Here is a 17429-nt window from a genome sequence, read left to right as displayed (position 1 = left end):
CAACCTGAACCTCTCCTGGAGCAACCTGAGGCCATTATTTTCCTTCCTATTGCTGTTACCTGAGAGAAGAGGTTGACCCTCATTCTACAACAGCTTTCTTCCAAGCAGCCGCAGAGAGCAATAAGGTCTAGATACAGTCCCTTTTACTTCTGTGCAAGTGTACAACAGGAAGCCACTGGTACATATAGGGCTTAGTGAACTAAACCAGGTGACGCTTAGACTTGTCCAAGTGGGGTCAGTGTCTCCCTCTTGCTCTCTTTCCTACTGATTTTTATACCCTAGCAGGTTCCTCCTCATTGCCAGCATCTCTCCCTGCTTCTTGCTCTCTGCTTATTTTGTGGCACTTGAGGTTTTTCTTCAGTGAATCACTTCATAACGAAAGGCCTGCTTCAGATGGCATGCTCTGTTTCCTAAGATAGAAGGGATGACACTCATTCTGGCTTCCCCCTAACGTACACAGTCCTGTAGCTATCTTGTTCCTTAAGTCAAGAATTTCCCAAGGCATTTCCTGGGATGATCTGCAGAGCACTGGTGCCTTGTGCATCAGCCGGGCCAACAGCCTAATGTGTTTCACACAGTGCGGCTCAGTTCAGAGCCCAGTCCAGCCAGGGTTTCGGGCTGCCAAGAGTGCTCCTATTTCCCCTCACCACACATGCCATCGGCTGATGTATTCTTCTCATTCTCTGATGCTTGGCTTTCTGCAGGAGAAAATGCCAAATACGGAAGGGCCAGGGAAGGCAGAGGAATTGGCCATTATTTTGAATTCGATTACTTTAGGGCCATTTCATACACCCAAGTAACTTTTAGTCATATAGAGTGGGACATTATGTAGAGAATCTGCCTCGCTCATTTTCAGGAGCTCTCCCCTTACCTGAAATCTGGTTACACGGGACATTCCTGGCCGGAGCAGTTATTCATTCTGTTCACTACTAACAGCCGGCTCCTCAGCCGCAGCTCGGTGTTGCTCATCTCACACAAAGCTCCCCGCGATACAGACACGGAGGGTCCCACCCCCCCGCCTTTCTCTCCGTTGGGGCTGTGCGGGGAGAGCTGTCGGGGTTTACGTGCTGTCCCCACATCCACGTGCCGGAGGAGGGGGACGCTGCTACCACGAGGGTCGAGGTTCGGCCGACCCGCCGCGGCTCGTGCTCCGGGGGCTGCCGCGTGTCAGCACCGCAAGGCCGGGGCACCGCTATCCCCGCGCCGGGGCTCGCTTCTAAGCCGCTTCCAGAGCGGCTGACGCCTGGCCGCGTGCCCAGCCGCGCCGCGCTCCCGGTCTGGACGACGACCCGACCGCCTCCCGCTCCTCCGCCCGGGGCCGAGGAGCAGCGGCCACCCGTTTGGGCTCCGTGACTCGCCATAGAAGGACGAGCGCCGCCGACACCGCTCGCGGGGCGCCCCCAAGCGGCGCTTCCGGCAGGTCCGCGGCCGCCGCGCGCCGCACGGCGCGCGGCTCGGCACGCGGCCCCGCCCCCGACCTGCGGCGGCCGCTCTGTGGAACGCCGTCTCCGACCGTTGCGCGTCTCGCGCACGCCTCCCGCTTCCTGCCCCGCCGCCGCCGATTGGCCCGCCGCGCGCCCAGGAATGCGAGCGACCCTTTAAAGGTGCGCGCGGCGCCCGGCATCTGCAGAGCATCGGGCAGCGCCGACCCCTGCTGTACAGCGCGCCGCTCTCTGCGCCGAGGCGCCGCCGCGCTCCCCGGAGGATATCGCTCGCCCGTAGCGGGAGCTGCTCGCCCGCTCTCCCTGCAGGTAAGTGCTGATGCGGTTCCCGCCGTCCCGGGACACCCGTCCCGTCGCGCCGAGCGGCGGGGCAGCTCTGTGACCTTTTCCTTTGTGGCCGTTCCCAGGTCGGTCAGAGGCAGATGCTCGCCATGGGGCCAGCCGCTGTTCTCGTTCTTCTCCTGGTGCTCGGCGGCCCGGAAGCCAAACGCACGGCAGGTAAGGGCCGGCGCGGGCGGGGTCGGCTGGAGCGCGCCTTGGGTGGGTATGGGGAGACGGCTCCGAGGGGCAGAACGCCACGGCTCGGCGAACGAGAGACTTTAAGCAGAGCGGTAGTTAGTTACGGAACTTCGGCGTGGAATTCCTGCAGCCTTCAAAATAGAAGCTCTCGAGCATCTCGCCCACCCGATGTCCCCGCAGGGGGTTGCTATCCCTTCTCCGGGCGGCTGCTGTGAGAGCCTTGCGGTGTGCCGTGCCTCTGCCGTTTCTCCTCCGTCAGAGCCTAATGAGGTGTCAGCGTGCCGCTACCTCGGTGTCACTCAGCGGGTACCCGGCGCTCCCGTGCCTCCTGGCTCCTTCACAAGAATGTGCGCGGAGTGCCGCACGCAGCTCCCGGTGGGACTGCCTTGCCTCGAGAGCTGCTGCCCGTGCTCTGCGTACCTTGTAGTGCCAACATCGCTAGTCAGTGTGTTAAGCAGCCCTGAGAAATGTATGGTTTCGCAGCCTTTTCTTCTCCGTGGCTTACGGCGGATACTCTGGTCTCTCTGCAGAGTCCCGGGGTGATGATGACAGCGTCTTTGATCTCTTTGAACTCGCTGGCTTGATTCGCAAGGGAGCTGGGCGCCGGGCACCTGGGGTGCACCTGGTGAAGGGGCCGGAGTCCTCCAGCCCTGCTTACCGAATTGAAGATGCCAGTCGCATCCCTGCTATCCCTGACTCCAAGTTCCAAGACTTGCTAGATATCATCCATGCTGAGAAGGGCTTCATCCTTCTGGCCACTCTGCGGCAAGCCAAGAAGAGCAGAGGCACGCTGCTGGCTGTGGAAAGGAAAGATGGCTCTGGTCATGTCTTCAGTCTAGTTTCAAACGGCAAGGCAGGCACCTTGGACCTGAGCCTCTCTGGTGATGGCAAGCAGCAGCTGGTGTCTGTAGAGGATGCTTTGTTAGCTACAGGACACTGGAAGAACATCACCTTGTTTGTGCAAGAAGACCGGGCTCAGCTTTATGTGGGGTGTGAGAAAATGGAGAATGCTGAACTGGACATTCCCATTCAAAACATTTTCACCAGGGACCTGGCCAGCAGTGCCAGGCTCCGTATTGCCAAAGGGGGAGTCAATGACAACTTCCAGGTAAGATTTTTCCTTCCATTTTTGTGTATTATTTTCAGTCATACACCTCGAAAGTACATTATTCAACCAACTTAAACAGCTAGAAAATTGTAGGAAATGGGAGAAAAAATTCTGCTTCTGTACATCTCATGTGGACCACCTCTGAATTTACTAAACTCTATCAATGCAGCTTGAAGTGTGAAGCATTACATTTGCAGGGAGAACTTCATGCAGCAGTAGATCCCAAAGCTTCTGGACAGGTGGTTGTAGTTTGATTGCTCAACTTATTATACAAGACTGAGAAACTGATGCTTTTTTCCTTTCCTGCCTGGCGAATTGCCAGGTCTTTGTGGTCAAGACTGAGAATGTTAGGAAGCAGGGCTTGCTCTCACTCAGGAGAATAAATTAACATGTTTCACCTTGCCATCTGTCTGTTGTGAAATTACTTGTGATGAACTTAGGTGAACTTTATTGTCTACAGGCTCTCTCCATGCAAGTTACCCTTCTTTCCCTTGCAGTTGTTGCAGGTAGCTGCAATTCTTTCTTTTTCCACAGGGACTGTTGCAGAATGTACGGTTCGTGTTTGGAACAACTCTGGAAACTATTCTGAGGAACAAAGGCTGCTCCAGCTGTAAGTCTGCAATCTTCTGAATCCAATGATCTATTAAGTACGTTAGAAAGACAAGCTGAAACAGAACTCAGAAGTATGCTGACATTCAAATCTACATTGCATAAGAAATAATATTTCTGGACATATTCTAGTGAATTTGGTGGTAGCTGTGTAACAAGTCCTACCCAGGAATTATAAATCTATGTGGCAAAAAAATGCATTTACTTTATGTAAACTTTCTTGTCTCTTAGCTACTAGTGCAATCATTACTTTGGACAACCCCATGAATGGTTCCAGCCCTGCTATCCGCACCAATTACATTGGCCATAAAACAAAGGACATTCAAGCAGTCTGTGGCTTTTCTTGTGATGAACTAACTAACATGTTTGTAGAACTGCAAGGGCTACGGTCCATGGTTACAACACTTCAAGACAGAGTTCGCAAAGTGGTAAGTGTTTGCTATACTCACAGTATGTCTTATCTGTCACTTAAAGAAGTGTAAGTTGTCCGTTGAGCTTGGATAAACAGTAGTAACTTCACTCTTGCTATGAATTTGTGGAAGTGTTTTTCCTGTGTTAACTTCTAAATATCATCTCTCTGCTGCCCTCCCCCTGACACCTGCCATTTAAGACTGAAGAAAATGAACTGATTGCCAAAGTGGTTCAGATCACTCCTGGAGTATGCATTCATAATGGGATCTTGCACAAAAATAAGGAAGAGTGGACTATTGACAGCTGCACTGAATGTACTTGCCAGGTAAGATTCTTTGCATTCATAAGTTCTCTGCATATAAATTCATGACTTCAAATTAACAGATAATTCTAAATGACGTTCTTTGTTTGAACAAATCCTACACAGAATGGGGCCTATCATACCCAGAGAAAGTATTCAGCTTTTCAGTATGACTACAACTTTTGTATAGTATTACTGCAGCAGTAACTTAGAATTACACTAAATACATTTTTAATATCTGTATGAGAGTGACATTCAATTTCAGAATTTAGGGAATGCCTCTGCTTTCTATGTAATCTATGTGCACATCTACCAGTCAGTATTAAAAGACCAAACAGTATTACCATATTTCCTCCCCAAAATACTATAAATGGATATTCTATCCTCAGTGAACCTCATGCTGGCTTACCAGAAAAGATTCTAGTCCTCAGTAAAGGCTCTTAAACTTACACCTTTTTTCATTATATAATAATGCTTCTATGTCCTGTAGGCTTTTAACAGATCACATGCAACAGAAACTTTTTTTTCCAGATTTCAGTTGAGCTCTGTAAATCTAGGGTATCCTGACAAGATATTCATTATTTGTTCTGCTTTAATGCTTAAAGTATATATAAGCAAAACATTTCAGAGTATCAGTCTACCAAAGAGTGTCTGATCTTTCTTGCCTCTGTTTAGAAGCCAAAGGCTGAGTATCTGTAGATGTGCAGTACAGGGCAACTCACAAAAATCTGCATTTGCTTCTGTAGCTTTCTATCTCCAGTCTTGCATGCAGCATGTGATACTGTGACTTCTGCCTTTGCTCATCTTCCCACCAACCCTCTTATTCAATGTTATCTGTATCTGCCTTAATATAGTCATTTGCTTGGGGAAAAAGGGGGCTTGTAAGGGTTATCACAAGGGCATTCTTTGGACAAAGCTACTGCCTTCAAGAAACAAAACTACAGACTACACTTCATCTCTCATTGAGATTGGAGATGGGTGTTCTTGCTCTGCCTGCTTGGCTTAAAGATCAAAGACCTTTAAGTATAAGTTACAAATTTTTAAGGCTCCTCAGCCAAGTCCGCTGAACTCATTTTATGTTCACCATGTAATCAGCTTAAATCCGTATTAACAGAAAAGCTGACTTCTTGGTTCTTTCCCTTGAAGTCTGAGCGTATACTTTAGGAATCATACAGCATTAGTTCTTTACTCAGTCCTTTACTCTAGCCTGTTTCTAGTAGTCATTCTTGACCAATTTATTCAAAACAAAACTGCTTAACTGAGAAGGAAATAGTATGGATGGATGGTAGGAATGAGGTGAAGATGGAGTAAGAATAGCTGGAAGGAACTACTCTTGAATTGTATCAGCTCTAAATACAAGGTTTTCTACTTTAGATGTGCTAGGTGAGCCTTTAAGTGCTGCACAAAGGGCATCTTTATCATCTGACTCTATCAGCTGTGAGTTTAGACTCCAGAGGTATGCTTTATATCCTGCTTGCTTATTGAATGCTTTCAATTCTTTACAGAACTCTGCCACTATATGCCGGAAAGTGTCTTGCCCTCTCATGCCTTGTTCCAATGCCACTGTGCCTGATGGGGAGTGCTGCCCCCGATGCTGGCGTAAGTACTTAGAAATATCTTAACACCTCTCTACAGTCAGTAGACATGCACTGCTCTATATATCTGTGTATAGAAGACAACTGGATAGTCTGCATCTTTAAATTTAAACTCAAATGTCTATCCTCTGTTAAATAGCTTATAGCAACAGAAACATGTTATATTAATTTCCAGTTGCCACTTAAATAAGGAATTGCTACTGTCCTATTGAAAATTACAATGCTTCAGAGTGGTTTTGGATGTCACTGCATTTCTGTAGGGAAAGAAGGAGTTTAGGGATACGTTGGATCACTATAATTAAGAGAAGAAAAACGGAGCTCTGAAATCCAAAGAATACAACACATAAATATGTGCAGGCAGAACAAGTTTTTGAGGGGTATTAGATGCTCCAGTGTATTGTATTCACCAGTAAATATGTTTCAGTAGTGCATGCGTTCCACATCTCAGCAAATTAAAATATATCAGTCAGCAACATTGCTTCTCTTTATCTGCAGAGCAGCTATGAACCAAGCATATTTATAAAAATGTTTAAATGGGTTTCTGGACAATAATACTTCTAGTTATCAATGCTGATTAAACTTGAGTTTTCTTAGAAACCTTGCTGACTGTGAACTAGTGTAGTGTCTAATCTAAGTACATCTCTGAATTCATTCTTATTATGTAAAGCCACCTGAAGTAACTTAGGTAATGCAAGCACTGAAACGTTTGAGTTCTCGACCTCTACCTTGTACAAGAAAGGGAAATGCATGTAGATTTTGAGGGCAGTTCTGTGGAGCTTTTTCTTATGGTAAAGAAAAAGCAAGGGAAAGGATGGGGAAAGGAATACAGAAAATACATACTTGGCATCTTATTTGGGGCTATAACAGAGCTGTGCACCTTTACAGCTAGCGACTACGCAGACGATGGATGGTCTCCTTGGTCTGAATGGACTTCATGTTCGGTGACCTGTGGGAATGGAATTCAGCAGAGAGGGCGTTCCTGTGACAGTCTCAACAACCGCTGTGAAGGGTCTTCTGTGCAAACTCGGACTTGCCACCTTCAAGAGTGTGATAAGAGATGTAAGTATTTAATCCATTCATCCTGGTAATAAAACATGGGCCACTTCTATTGACTTAGTATTAACAGCAAAGTTTATCTTGTTACTCTGTCACTGAACTGGAGTGCTGGCTTTAAGTACTTATATTTAACAAGTAAAACGGAGCAGATAGTTGATCCAGTAAATAAACATGTTTGGATTGTGCTCCCAGATAAAAAATTGACACTAGTTTAGCTGTACAGTTTCTCTAGCAATAGAACAACTTGATCTATGATTGTATTAAGGTACAGAGAGTTTCTAATACAATTCTATGTTCTAAGTGCTTTGAAGCTGAAGTCTGGTTTTCAAAAACTCTACTAACAGATATCTCTTTCTGTAGTTAAACAAGATGGTGGTTGGAGCCACTGGTCACCGTGGTCATCATGTTCAGTCACTTGTGGTATGGGCATGATCACTAGAATTCGTCTCTGCAACTCTCCAGTACCACAGCTGAATGGCAAGCCTTGTGAGGGTGAAGCAAGAGAAACCAAGCCCTGCCAGAAAGATCCTTGCCCAAGTAAGTGTGTCCAAGTGCTAGCTACTATTCACTAGTTTAAACAATGAACTTCACAAATAAGAAGCTGCCATATAATGGACTTCTAGTAGTCTTTTATCTTTAAACGTTGGTACAGGCTTGGTAAAATCTCATAGTTCAGTTTTATAGAAAATGGTTTAATTTTGTTAAGCAGTTGTGATCTGAGTTTTCTATGGAGCTTATTAGTTAGGGCTGCCATTCTGTGAATTAGGTCAGAACAATGTCTCAAGTACTCTTGCTACAGGAGAAACATCCCTTAGTTTGAAAATAGTAACTTTTACTGGACTAGAAGCCATACAAGTGCCCTAATTTCTATTTCTCTTTAGTTAATGGCAACTGGGGACCATGGTCTCCATGGGATGCTTGCACAGTAACATGTGGAGGAGGACTTCAGAAACGCAGCCGTCTCTGCAATAATCCTGAGCCTCAATATGGTGGGAAGACTTGTGTAGGTGAAGCTAAAGGAACTCAGGTCTGCAATAAACAGGACTGTCCAGTTGGTGAGTATTCCATTTCCATAATCATCTAAGGCTGTGGTCAGTCTTGAGTTGGCTTAAAAAAAATATGGCCTAAGTCTTTAAAACCAGAGTGCTTGAACACTGAACTAGCATGTTAGCAAAACACAGTATGGCAGCAGCATCCCTCAACTTAACTCTCATTTGTTTCTCAGATGGGTGTTTGTCTAATCCCTGCTTTGCGGGAACTACATGTACAAGCTCCCCTGATGGATCTTGGAAGTGCGGTGCCTGTCCTGCTGGCTACCATGGCGATGGTATCCACTGCCAAGATATTGATGAGGTAGGAAGACTAGAAAAGTTTGTGACTTGAAAGGGAGAAGAAAATGGGAAGGGAAGCAATACTAGTGCTTTAATACACTGTTTTATCTTAAACTCTTGCATTTCAGTGTAAAGAAGTTCCTGATGCCTGCTTTGTCTTCAATGGAGTACACAGGTGTGAGAATACTGAACCTGGATACAACTGTCTGCCTTGTCCACCACGTTTCACTGGGTCACAGCCATTTGGTCGCAGTGTTGAGGATGCCATGGCAAACAAACAGGTATTGTCAACCTAAGAGCTGTGCTGGATTATCAAACCATACAAAGTTGCTGTCTGCAAACAGTGGAAAGCAACTATGCATTTCAGGGAAGATGGATTTTGGTACATCATCTGTAATTCAAAACAGTAATTAATTAATGCTTCTCCTGTTGGAGTGCAGTATGAATTAGAAAATGTCCTCTCCAGCAATAGAGAATTATGACATTGCAGATAATTTTAAGAGCAATTTAGTAAGTATTAATTTGCAGTAGAGCAGTACATACCTTGAAGGTGCATTGTTCCACTTGAACATAAGAGCTTTGAACAAGAGAAATAGTGCAAGACAGGTACTGGAGTTATGAAGTGCAGAGAAAATAATGTATTAGGTTTTTTTTCTTTCCTTATTGAAACATCCTTGATGAAAATAGGCATGGATTCTTTGCGTTGTTAGAATCTCTGGGTAAAAATTTGTGATAAAAAGATGTCTCCAGTGGATTTACTTTGTGTTCTTCCAGGTCTGCAAGCCCCGTAATCCATGCACAGATGGAACACACGATTGCAACAAGAATGCCAAATGCAATTACCTTGGCCACTTCAGTGACCCGATGTATCGCTGTGAATGTAAACCAGGCTATGCAGGCAATGGTATAATCTGTGGAGAAGATACTGACTTGGATGGATGGCCAAATGAGAACCTTGTCTGTGTTGCCAATGCCACTTACCACTGTAAAAAAGTATGTTTATCTAATATTCCTCTAAAACACGTCTGAATGAATGCTTCTGTAAAAATAATTTAGGTTTAAGGTATAAATCTAATAAATCTAGTATCTATTTAGTTAGAGCTGTTACAACTAATAAGATATCCTTCTATTGTTAGGAGGTTCTTTAGTGTTGCTTTAATCATCTCTACAACATGGGAGGTGGGGTGGGGAAAGATGCCTTGTACAAGTGTTATAAATATTCTAGGAGTAATCTAGTTCTATCACATAGATCAGCTTTGATCTGATAAATACGGTTTAACTAAAATAAAGAGACTTCAGTAAAATAACACTTAACTGGGTTTGGTATTTTTGATTTTTGCATAATGATTATATCTGCTAAAATCCGGATTGTGCTCAAGCCAGGAGTAAGTAAAAATATGTACTTTATCCATGCTATAGGATAACTGCCCCAATCTCCCCAACTCTGGGCAGGAAGACTATGATAAAGATGGGATTGGTGATGCTTGTGATAATGATGATGACGATGATGGTATTCCTGATGACCGGGTAAGACAACAGAAAAGAACAGCATTTTAGAATGTAGCTCTCCTGTTCCTTCTCCTACGGCCTTAATATGGAATTGCTGGCACTGACAGCTACCCTAGAAACCTTCAGATATAACCATGCAGACTAACCTTCTGCAGCTAGTGAGCTTGAAAAATGAATCTTCATTATTAGTCAACTATTCCCACAGTTGAATAAGCAGTTGTGTGTTTTGACATAAAAGCATTCAAGTTCTGTCTGCTTTCCTGTCTGCTGTTCCATTCAGATCCTGCTCATGCTGCTGTATGTTTAGACTGTTTTTAAATCTTGACTTTTTTCTCTTGCAGGACAACTGCCCATTCATCTACAACCCACAGCAGTATGACTATGACAGGGATGATGTTGGTGACCGTTGTGATAACTGCCCCTACAATCACAATCCTGATCAGATTGACACTGACAACAATGGAGAGGGAGACGCATGTGCAGTGGATATTGATGGAGATGGTAGGTGTCCTCTGATTACACCTTTCCACTGCTCATCAGATAGGCCAAATGTATACAATGGTACCACTGGTTTCATACCAGAAATTTATATTTGAACACACAAAACCCCATCTCTGATGTTTTCAGGATATAAAGACTATTAAAGTAGCACTTGAAGCTAATGGAAATTCATTTTGAAAAATATACATTTGGGTACAGTTAAATTTTAGCTCTGTTCTTATTTCCTGTAAGAACAGAGGCTAGCAATGTAGTCAGGTTTCAATCAGATGCTTTTCAAAAGGCTTACAAAATGTTATCAAGCATTATCAAAAAGTGTGTGGTGACTCTGTATGCTTCTTTGAAGCATTTGGATATTCTGACTTGCATTTACAAAACGATCTTAATGTTGCAGGTGTCCTCAATGAAAGGGACAACTGCCAATATGTCTACAATGTAGACCAGAGGGACACAGACTTGGATGGTGTTGGAGATCAGTGTGATAACTGCCCACTGGAACATAATCCTGACCAGGTAGAGGATTTCTATTATACAAATAGAATATTGTTGATGTAGGCTACAATACACAAGATATTATACCCAAATGTAACTTGAGTTGATGTACTATTCTCATTAATTTGCCAAACAGTGTCAGTATTAGTCTTTCACAGTTCAAACACTGGCAAGGTAATGTTCCAAAAATGAATTCTAGAGAGGATCCATGAGACTATCACATGTACAACTCTCCTTTTGTCAGCTGCACTGACCCTCACTGTAACAATATGAAATACCTGGGAGCATTTTATGAAATCAAGATTGGAAGGGAATATATTTTCAGTAGCTTAATGTATATGTAGCCCATAACACATGCAGGATGCTAATAGTACAGAAATTCTTAATTATTGATGGCTCTGTAAATCACAATGAACTGCAGTGCTTGGCTGCTTCAAAGAAAGCCTAGTTCACCTTTTCCTAAAATAGAAGCAACAGCCCAAAGTCTTAAACATGCTTTCAGGACTTGCAGGATATACTACACATTAAATGTGCTAGGAGTAATTAACTGATCAGCTATTAAATAGTACTTGCACTTCAATTTAAACAGTCTCTTTATAATCTGTGTCCTTCAATCCAAACCAGTCACTTTTTTTTTTTTTTTTTAATAAAAAAGTTATATTTTTCTACCAGTAAAGGCATCACAACTTTTCCCTAGGGAAAAGGAGTATGATACTCTTTAAATTTCCCCCCCCCCGCTAAAATTTAGGAGTCCAGCCTCTCATACAACTTACTAGATCAAAATTCAAAGACAAAAGTAGATAAAGCTTGTGCTGGCCCACCAAGTACAAGGCTGTAAGATGAATTGATTCAGGAAGGTAACTGGAATGACTGAAGAGTTAGAAAAGGGGTTGCAAGTCAGGAGAACTTAGTACTGTCATGTAGCCTAAAAACAGTGTTACTTGAAGGATTTAAACTGAGACTATAAACCTTCTTGCTCTTATTTGTCATTTGCTTAACTGCTTTCTCATCTCAGGGTGGAAGGTGACCTCTTGCTTTCTGCCCCATGATTTACAGATAATGTCTCTTAACATTCTAAAATCTTCTCTAATACTTCCATTTTAGCTCTTACTAAACTAAAGAAATCCCAATTCTAGCTACTAAGGCTCATAATCCAGATGCTTTACATGGCTTTTAAAATGTTCTTTATTTTCCTTTTTTTTTTTTTTTTTTTTTTTTTTTTTTTTTTTTTTTTTTTTTTTTAGGAAGACACAGACTCTGACCGTATAGGTGATGAGTGTGACAACAACCAGGACATAGATGAAGATGGTCATCAAAATAATCTTGATAACTGCCCTTATGTGCCCAATGCCAATCAAGCTGATCATGACAAGGATGGGAAAGGTGATGCCTGTGACCACGATGATGACAATGATGGTATTCCTGATGACAAAGACAACTGCAGATTAGTTGCCAACCCAGATCAAGCAGATTCTGATGGTAAGATGACCAGTATCATAGTAACACTTCAAGAGTATCTTGTAACTATTTGAGGTTTTTTTTTCTTTATGCTATTGAGGGTTGGAAAAAAAGTCAAAGTAAAAAGATAATCTGCACTAATGTTAGTGTTCCTTGGGAGTAGAGAATAAAAAGACCACGTATTAAACTGTCTTCATACACTTAGCAATATCAGGCTGGAGCAAAAGGGACAGTTCCAGCTTCTGTAGTGTCTGCCAGCAGTACCTGGGCAGTCAGAGCTCTGCAGTAAGGTTTTCACCTCCTAAATAGTAAGACTTGAAACTATATTGGCAAACAACAACCCATGTCTGATTGCTCAGAATAGTGAAATTACTTCTGTCCTCCAGGTGATGGACGTGGAGATGCTTGCAAAGATGACTTTGACCAAGACAGCGTGCCAGACATTGATGACATCTGTCCTGAAAATGTGGAAATCAGTGAGACTGACTTCCGAAGGTTTCAGATGATTCCCTTGGATCCAAAAGGAACATCCCAAAATGATCCAAACTGGGTTGTACGTCACCAGGGTAAAGAACTGGTTCAGACAGTCAACTGTGACCCTGGCCTTGCAGTTGGTAAGGAGAATGCTAACTCTTAGAGGCACTACAGTGTTTGAGGGCAGAGGTGGGATGGAAACTGAGAAGTTGCTAAGAAATTGTTTGAAAGTCTAAGCAACATCTTAATCTTCCTCTTCTAATGCCCACATAGGTTTTGATGAATTCAATGCTGTGGACTTCAGTGGCACCTTCTTTATCAATACTGAAAGGGATGATGATTATGCTGGCTTTGTATTTGGCTACCAATCTAGCAGTCGTTTCTATGTTGTCATGTGGAAGCAGATTACTCAGTCTTACTGGGACTCCACACCAACCAAAGCTCAAGGCTACTCAGGTCTGTCCATCAAGGTTGTGAATTCCACCACAGGTCCAGGAGAACACCTTCGTAATGCACTGTGGCACACAGGAAACACACCTGGCCAGGTAAAGGTCACACTGATAACCTTTGCTTCTGCACTGCTTACTGCACTGTAAGGCATATTGTTTTTCCAAAAAATTAGATATGTTCAGGAATCTACACACTGCTCAGAATAGGATAGCTGCCTCGGCAAAGACAAATAACAGCTTAATAATGAATAGGCAGGTAAGCTTCTCAGCAGCAGTGAATCAATTGTTTCTGGACTACAGGAGTAAACTTTGATAGCTTTTAAATATGTAAACAAAAGAGCCCATTACAGAGCCTAATCGTGAACTTCAAGCATTTGCTACTCATAAAGAGACCTGCATATCAAAATAATGATTATCTTATTTCAGACCTTCTGGTTAACTGAACTATTCTTTTGTAGGTGAGAACTCTGTGGCATGACCCTCGTCACATAGGCTGGAAAGACTTCACTGCATACAGATGGCGTCTTAGCCATAGACCAAAGACTGGCTACATCAGGTGAGCATTATCCTTTTAAGTAGTTGTCCCAAAGAAACCACATGTCTGTAAAAATAAACCTAACAGTAGTTCATATCTGACAAGATTATACTGTATCTTTGTAGAGTTGTAATGTATGAAGGGAAGAAAATCATGGCAGACTCAGGACCAATCTATGATAAAACTTATGCTGGTGGTCGTCTAGGATTATTTGTCTTCTCTCAAGAAATGGTGTTCTTCTCAGATCTTAAATATGAATGCAGAGGTAAGGAAAACTTTTTATTGAAGATGCCCTATATAGAAGAATTGGTTCAAGAAAAATAGGACAGGTTTTTAGAAAGTAGCTAAAAGGGAAAGTTCATCTATCATTTTACATGGCTTCATCTCAAGCATGTTTCCCAGACAGAAATGGGACACCTTTTCAATTACGCTATTCACAATTAAAAAGTTTGAAAATACAAAATCTTAAGAATACCTGCATCTTGCTTGTTCAAAGGATCAGGAGTTCATGATAAGATAGCTCTTTTCTGGAACTGAAATTTGTAAAGAAGTTTTGTAGAATGAATCAATACAGATGACAAACTGCAAAGTGAAAATGCAAAATACTAACCAGCAAAAATAGTATCTGATATGCAAAGGACTGACTTAATAAAAATAAGCAAAGTACAGTCTACACACAGCCCTCTGATCTTGCAGTTCAGTGTGATATGTGCATGTGACCAAGTTCCAAGTTGACCTACTTTGCTTCAAATTATGACTTTGTTAGGTAAATGATTACATGAGCTAGAGTCTAAATTTTAACTCTAGAAAGTGCTGAAGTACTTCATTCTTTAATTTCTAGATATGTTTGTAGGGAACATATGGATAATGTCTTAGACACAATCAATCATGCATAACAGAAATACCTCATCTTAATTCTCTCTTTTTCACAGATCCATAATCCCAAGGTTACTGGATTCAGAGACTATTTCAAAATGCTGGTATTGCACCTTCTGAAACATTTAGCCTTACAAATCCTGGGACCATTATATTATTCCTTCCTTTCTTCCTCCTGCATAAATGTGGACTCGAAACATTACCTGCCTCAAGAGAATGGTTTTGAGAGAATAGAAGTGAAACTTGCATCTGACCTCTGAAATGGAAGGAAACAAATGTCTTGCAAATAAGAATTGCCTTCACTGAAAATGCACACTTCTTTCAGTCAAAGACATTTGTTTATTTATCACAGTGCATTGTCACTGCCTCTAACTGGAGGTCCCATGGAGTAGCATTTTGTAAAAAGAACATCTCTGGATGTGCTGTGGACTACTTAAACTGAAGACCTTTCATTGTGTGGGGAAAGGGATTTTGGGTGGGAGGGTGAACTCTCAAATCTTTTCTTCATGGGGATTGGAGTTTTGTTTTGTTTTTAGTGGGGTTTCTGCTACCTTGGTTTACATCCACTTAACTTGCAGAAATTATCCTTTTGTATGTTGCATCTTTTTAGATGAAAATAATCCTTGACTTTGTGGTGAGCTAGATCAGCTGTTCTATAACACAGGACAAAACATATCCTAAAACCCCTCTCTATGAAGGGAGGAGGGAAAGGAGGATGCCATTGGCACACTGGATCACACCAGCTTTGGTAGAACTTGGATTTACTACAAGATTCTGTTTCCTGCTTAGATGCAGATCTTTCTTACCTTTTTAAATGTTTTCTTTCAGCTGTGGTGTGAAAACACCACCATCTCAACTCGCACTGTGCTGTCCTTCAGGAAGAAACCAGCATGTGCTTCATATTTTATGGTTAGCTTCATATTTTATGGTTAAAAAGGCACAAAATACAACAGTAATAAAAACATTCCTTTTCTACATGCCATAGATGCTTTAAGGCCCTCGCTTCAGAGGGGAGGGGAAGGGGCTTGTAGATAAAATACTGAAATTGTAAAATATTTATTTTTAACTATCCTTGATATTGCAATGACTGAGAAATTATTGATTTTTTTTTTTTTTTTTTTTTATTAAAGAAATGCATCAAGACTATCCACCATTATTACAAGTCTTCATGACTCTAGGATTGTAAATACAGATTATTTATTAACTCTGTTCTATAGTGAAACTAGAGGGTTTTTTGTTAAGTGAAATCTTGTCTGGAGCAGATAGTGGTGATGTATTAGTTACAAAGAGCAATTTTCCCATAATGGCTTTGAGGCACAGGGAAAAGCAGCAGGGTGGGGAATGGAATGTTTGTTTTTCTCAGTCTGAGCTCAGCATTGGCTTTTCCTTTCTTTGTGCAAGGCAGTTGGTTGCCTGGCAGGCAGCTGTTCTGCAGTATTAAAACTCAAGTCCTTTTAGAGGGGAGCAGTTCCTGTCTCATCTATAGAGCTAGGGCTGAGGGAATGTCATTTAGCATTATAGAAGTTTAGTGCTGTGAAATGTCAGCAGTGCTTTACCACTGGTCAGCAGGACTGACTTTCAAGCGGAATAACCGGCCCAGAGGAGGTGGCAGAAAGACAGAATGACTACAGACAGTAATCATCCAGTCTTGCTATTTATGTCACTGCACACAAATTACTGGAACTAGCAATGTGCAGCTACAAAAGAAGGAATTCTTCACAGCCTAGACAGAATTTCAGGAGCTCCTTGCAGAAAAGGGAGAGGGCTTGATGTACACGAACAGGGGCAGTAATCTTATACCTATATCATTTCTTTGTCTTTTCAAAAAAGGAAAAGAAACAGTGAAAGTTTTACGTACAAATATTACCTCATTATTGTGTGACTGAGAAAAACCTTTGGATTAAGCAGAGTTCAAATGTCTAACAAACTTTAAAGCTACTGTAGTTCTGAAGAGTTAATGCTGTACATAGTCAAAAATTCATTGCGGAAAAATATATTCCCAGTAAGGAAATAGCATTGGAAAAAAATGTCAAATACGATTTATAATATTGTTATATTTTTTTCTTGACATCCTGTATACCATTGCTTGTGTTTTTTTTATAAATTATTTTTCTCATTGCCATTGTAATAGTTAATCACATAATTGTGTAGATATGCTATTTAAATAATTTATCATGAAATGCTACCTGTAGAGTTAGTATTTCTATTTTTATAAAATATTTGCACACTGAACTGAAGTTTTTTGCTTCCTTCTTCCCCATGGTTTTTCTAGTGTTATTTTCTAAGAACCTGCTTTTTTGTAAACATTTTTAACCATTTTCCATTTAAAAGTTGTGTAAGATGTACAATAGAACTTCTTACAGAGAACAATAAATCACCATGGACACTTCCACCTGTGTCACCTACTTTTGTTCATGCTTTGTACTATTTCTGCAGCTCCCAGTTATGCTAATATCTGTTACCTGTGTCAAATTGGGCTTCAAATTAACACCTCAATAATCTCCCCACTGAAACTGTAACAAGATGGAGCGTGCAGGATGTTTCAGCCCAAGCATAACAACTTGTCCATTTGAAGGCATTTTTGTAGTTAAGGGGCAGTAGCTCAATTCAGTCTTAAAGGCATGATTGTGGACTCTCTAAGCATAGTCATAGCCCTAGGGCCTTGATAAAGCCACAAGGGGAGAACAACCTCTGAGGGATTTTAATCATATACTCCTCCCTAGCCAGGCCTGCCTCATGCTTTTCTTCCACATGAAAAGAGACATC

General features: G+C 42.1%; 1 protein-coding gene across 1 annotated transcript; it reads left to right on the top strand.

The window, feature by feature from the left end:
- The first annotated feature begins 1648 nt into the window (after positions 1–1648).
- On the top strand, positions 1649–17053 carry THBS1 (thrombospondin 1). The gene is made up of 22 exons (XM_042814515.1): positions 1649–1751; positions 1850–1940; positions 2492–3069; positions 3604–3679; positions 3910–4106; positions 4289–4414; positions 5896–5989; positions 6871–7044; positions 7402–7578; positions 7923–8096; positions 8267–8394; positions 8501–8653; positions 9147–9365; positions 9792–9899; positions 10223–10382; positions 10774–10892; positions 12116–12350; positions 12716–12943; positions 13077–13348; positions 13711–13808; positions 13913–14052; positions 14720–17053. Exons 2-22 carry the CDS (start codon positions 1865–1867, stop codon positions 14725–14727), a joined length of 3540 nt encoding a protein of 1179 aa, XP_042670449.1. The 5' UTR covers positions 1649–1751; positions 1850–1864; the 3' UTR covers positions 14728–17053.
- Positions 17054–17429: the final 376 nt, after the last annotated feature.

This window comes from Centrocercus urophasianus, unplaced genomic scaffold (genome assembly GCF_019232065.1).
Source record: "Centrocercus urophasianus isolate 14NV4802_14NV808 unplaced genomic scaffold, USGS_Curo_1.0 seq_14, whole genome shotgun sequence".
Lineage (NCBI taxonomy): Eukaryota > Metazoa > Chordata > Aves > Galliformes > Phasianidae > Centrocercus > Centrocercus urophasianus.
The sequence above is the reverse complement of the archived record's forward strand: the minus strand, read 5'-3'. Positions and strand labels throughout refer to the sequence as shown.

Coding starts and splice junctions, on each gene's coding strand:
- THBS1 (XM_042814515.1), top strand. CDS start 1,865: ATGCTCGCCATGGGGCCAGCCGCTGTTCTCGTTCTTCTCCTGGTGCTC. Junction 4,415..5,895: donor GCACTGAATGTACTTGCCAG/GTAAGATTCTTT, acceptor AATTCTTTACAG/AACTCTGCCACTATATGCCG. Junction 10,893..12,115: donor TGGAACATAATCCTGACCAG/GTAGAGGATTTC, acceptor TTTTTTTTTTAG/GAAGACACAGACTCTGACCG.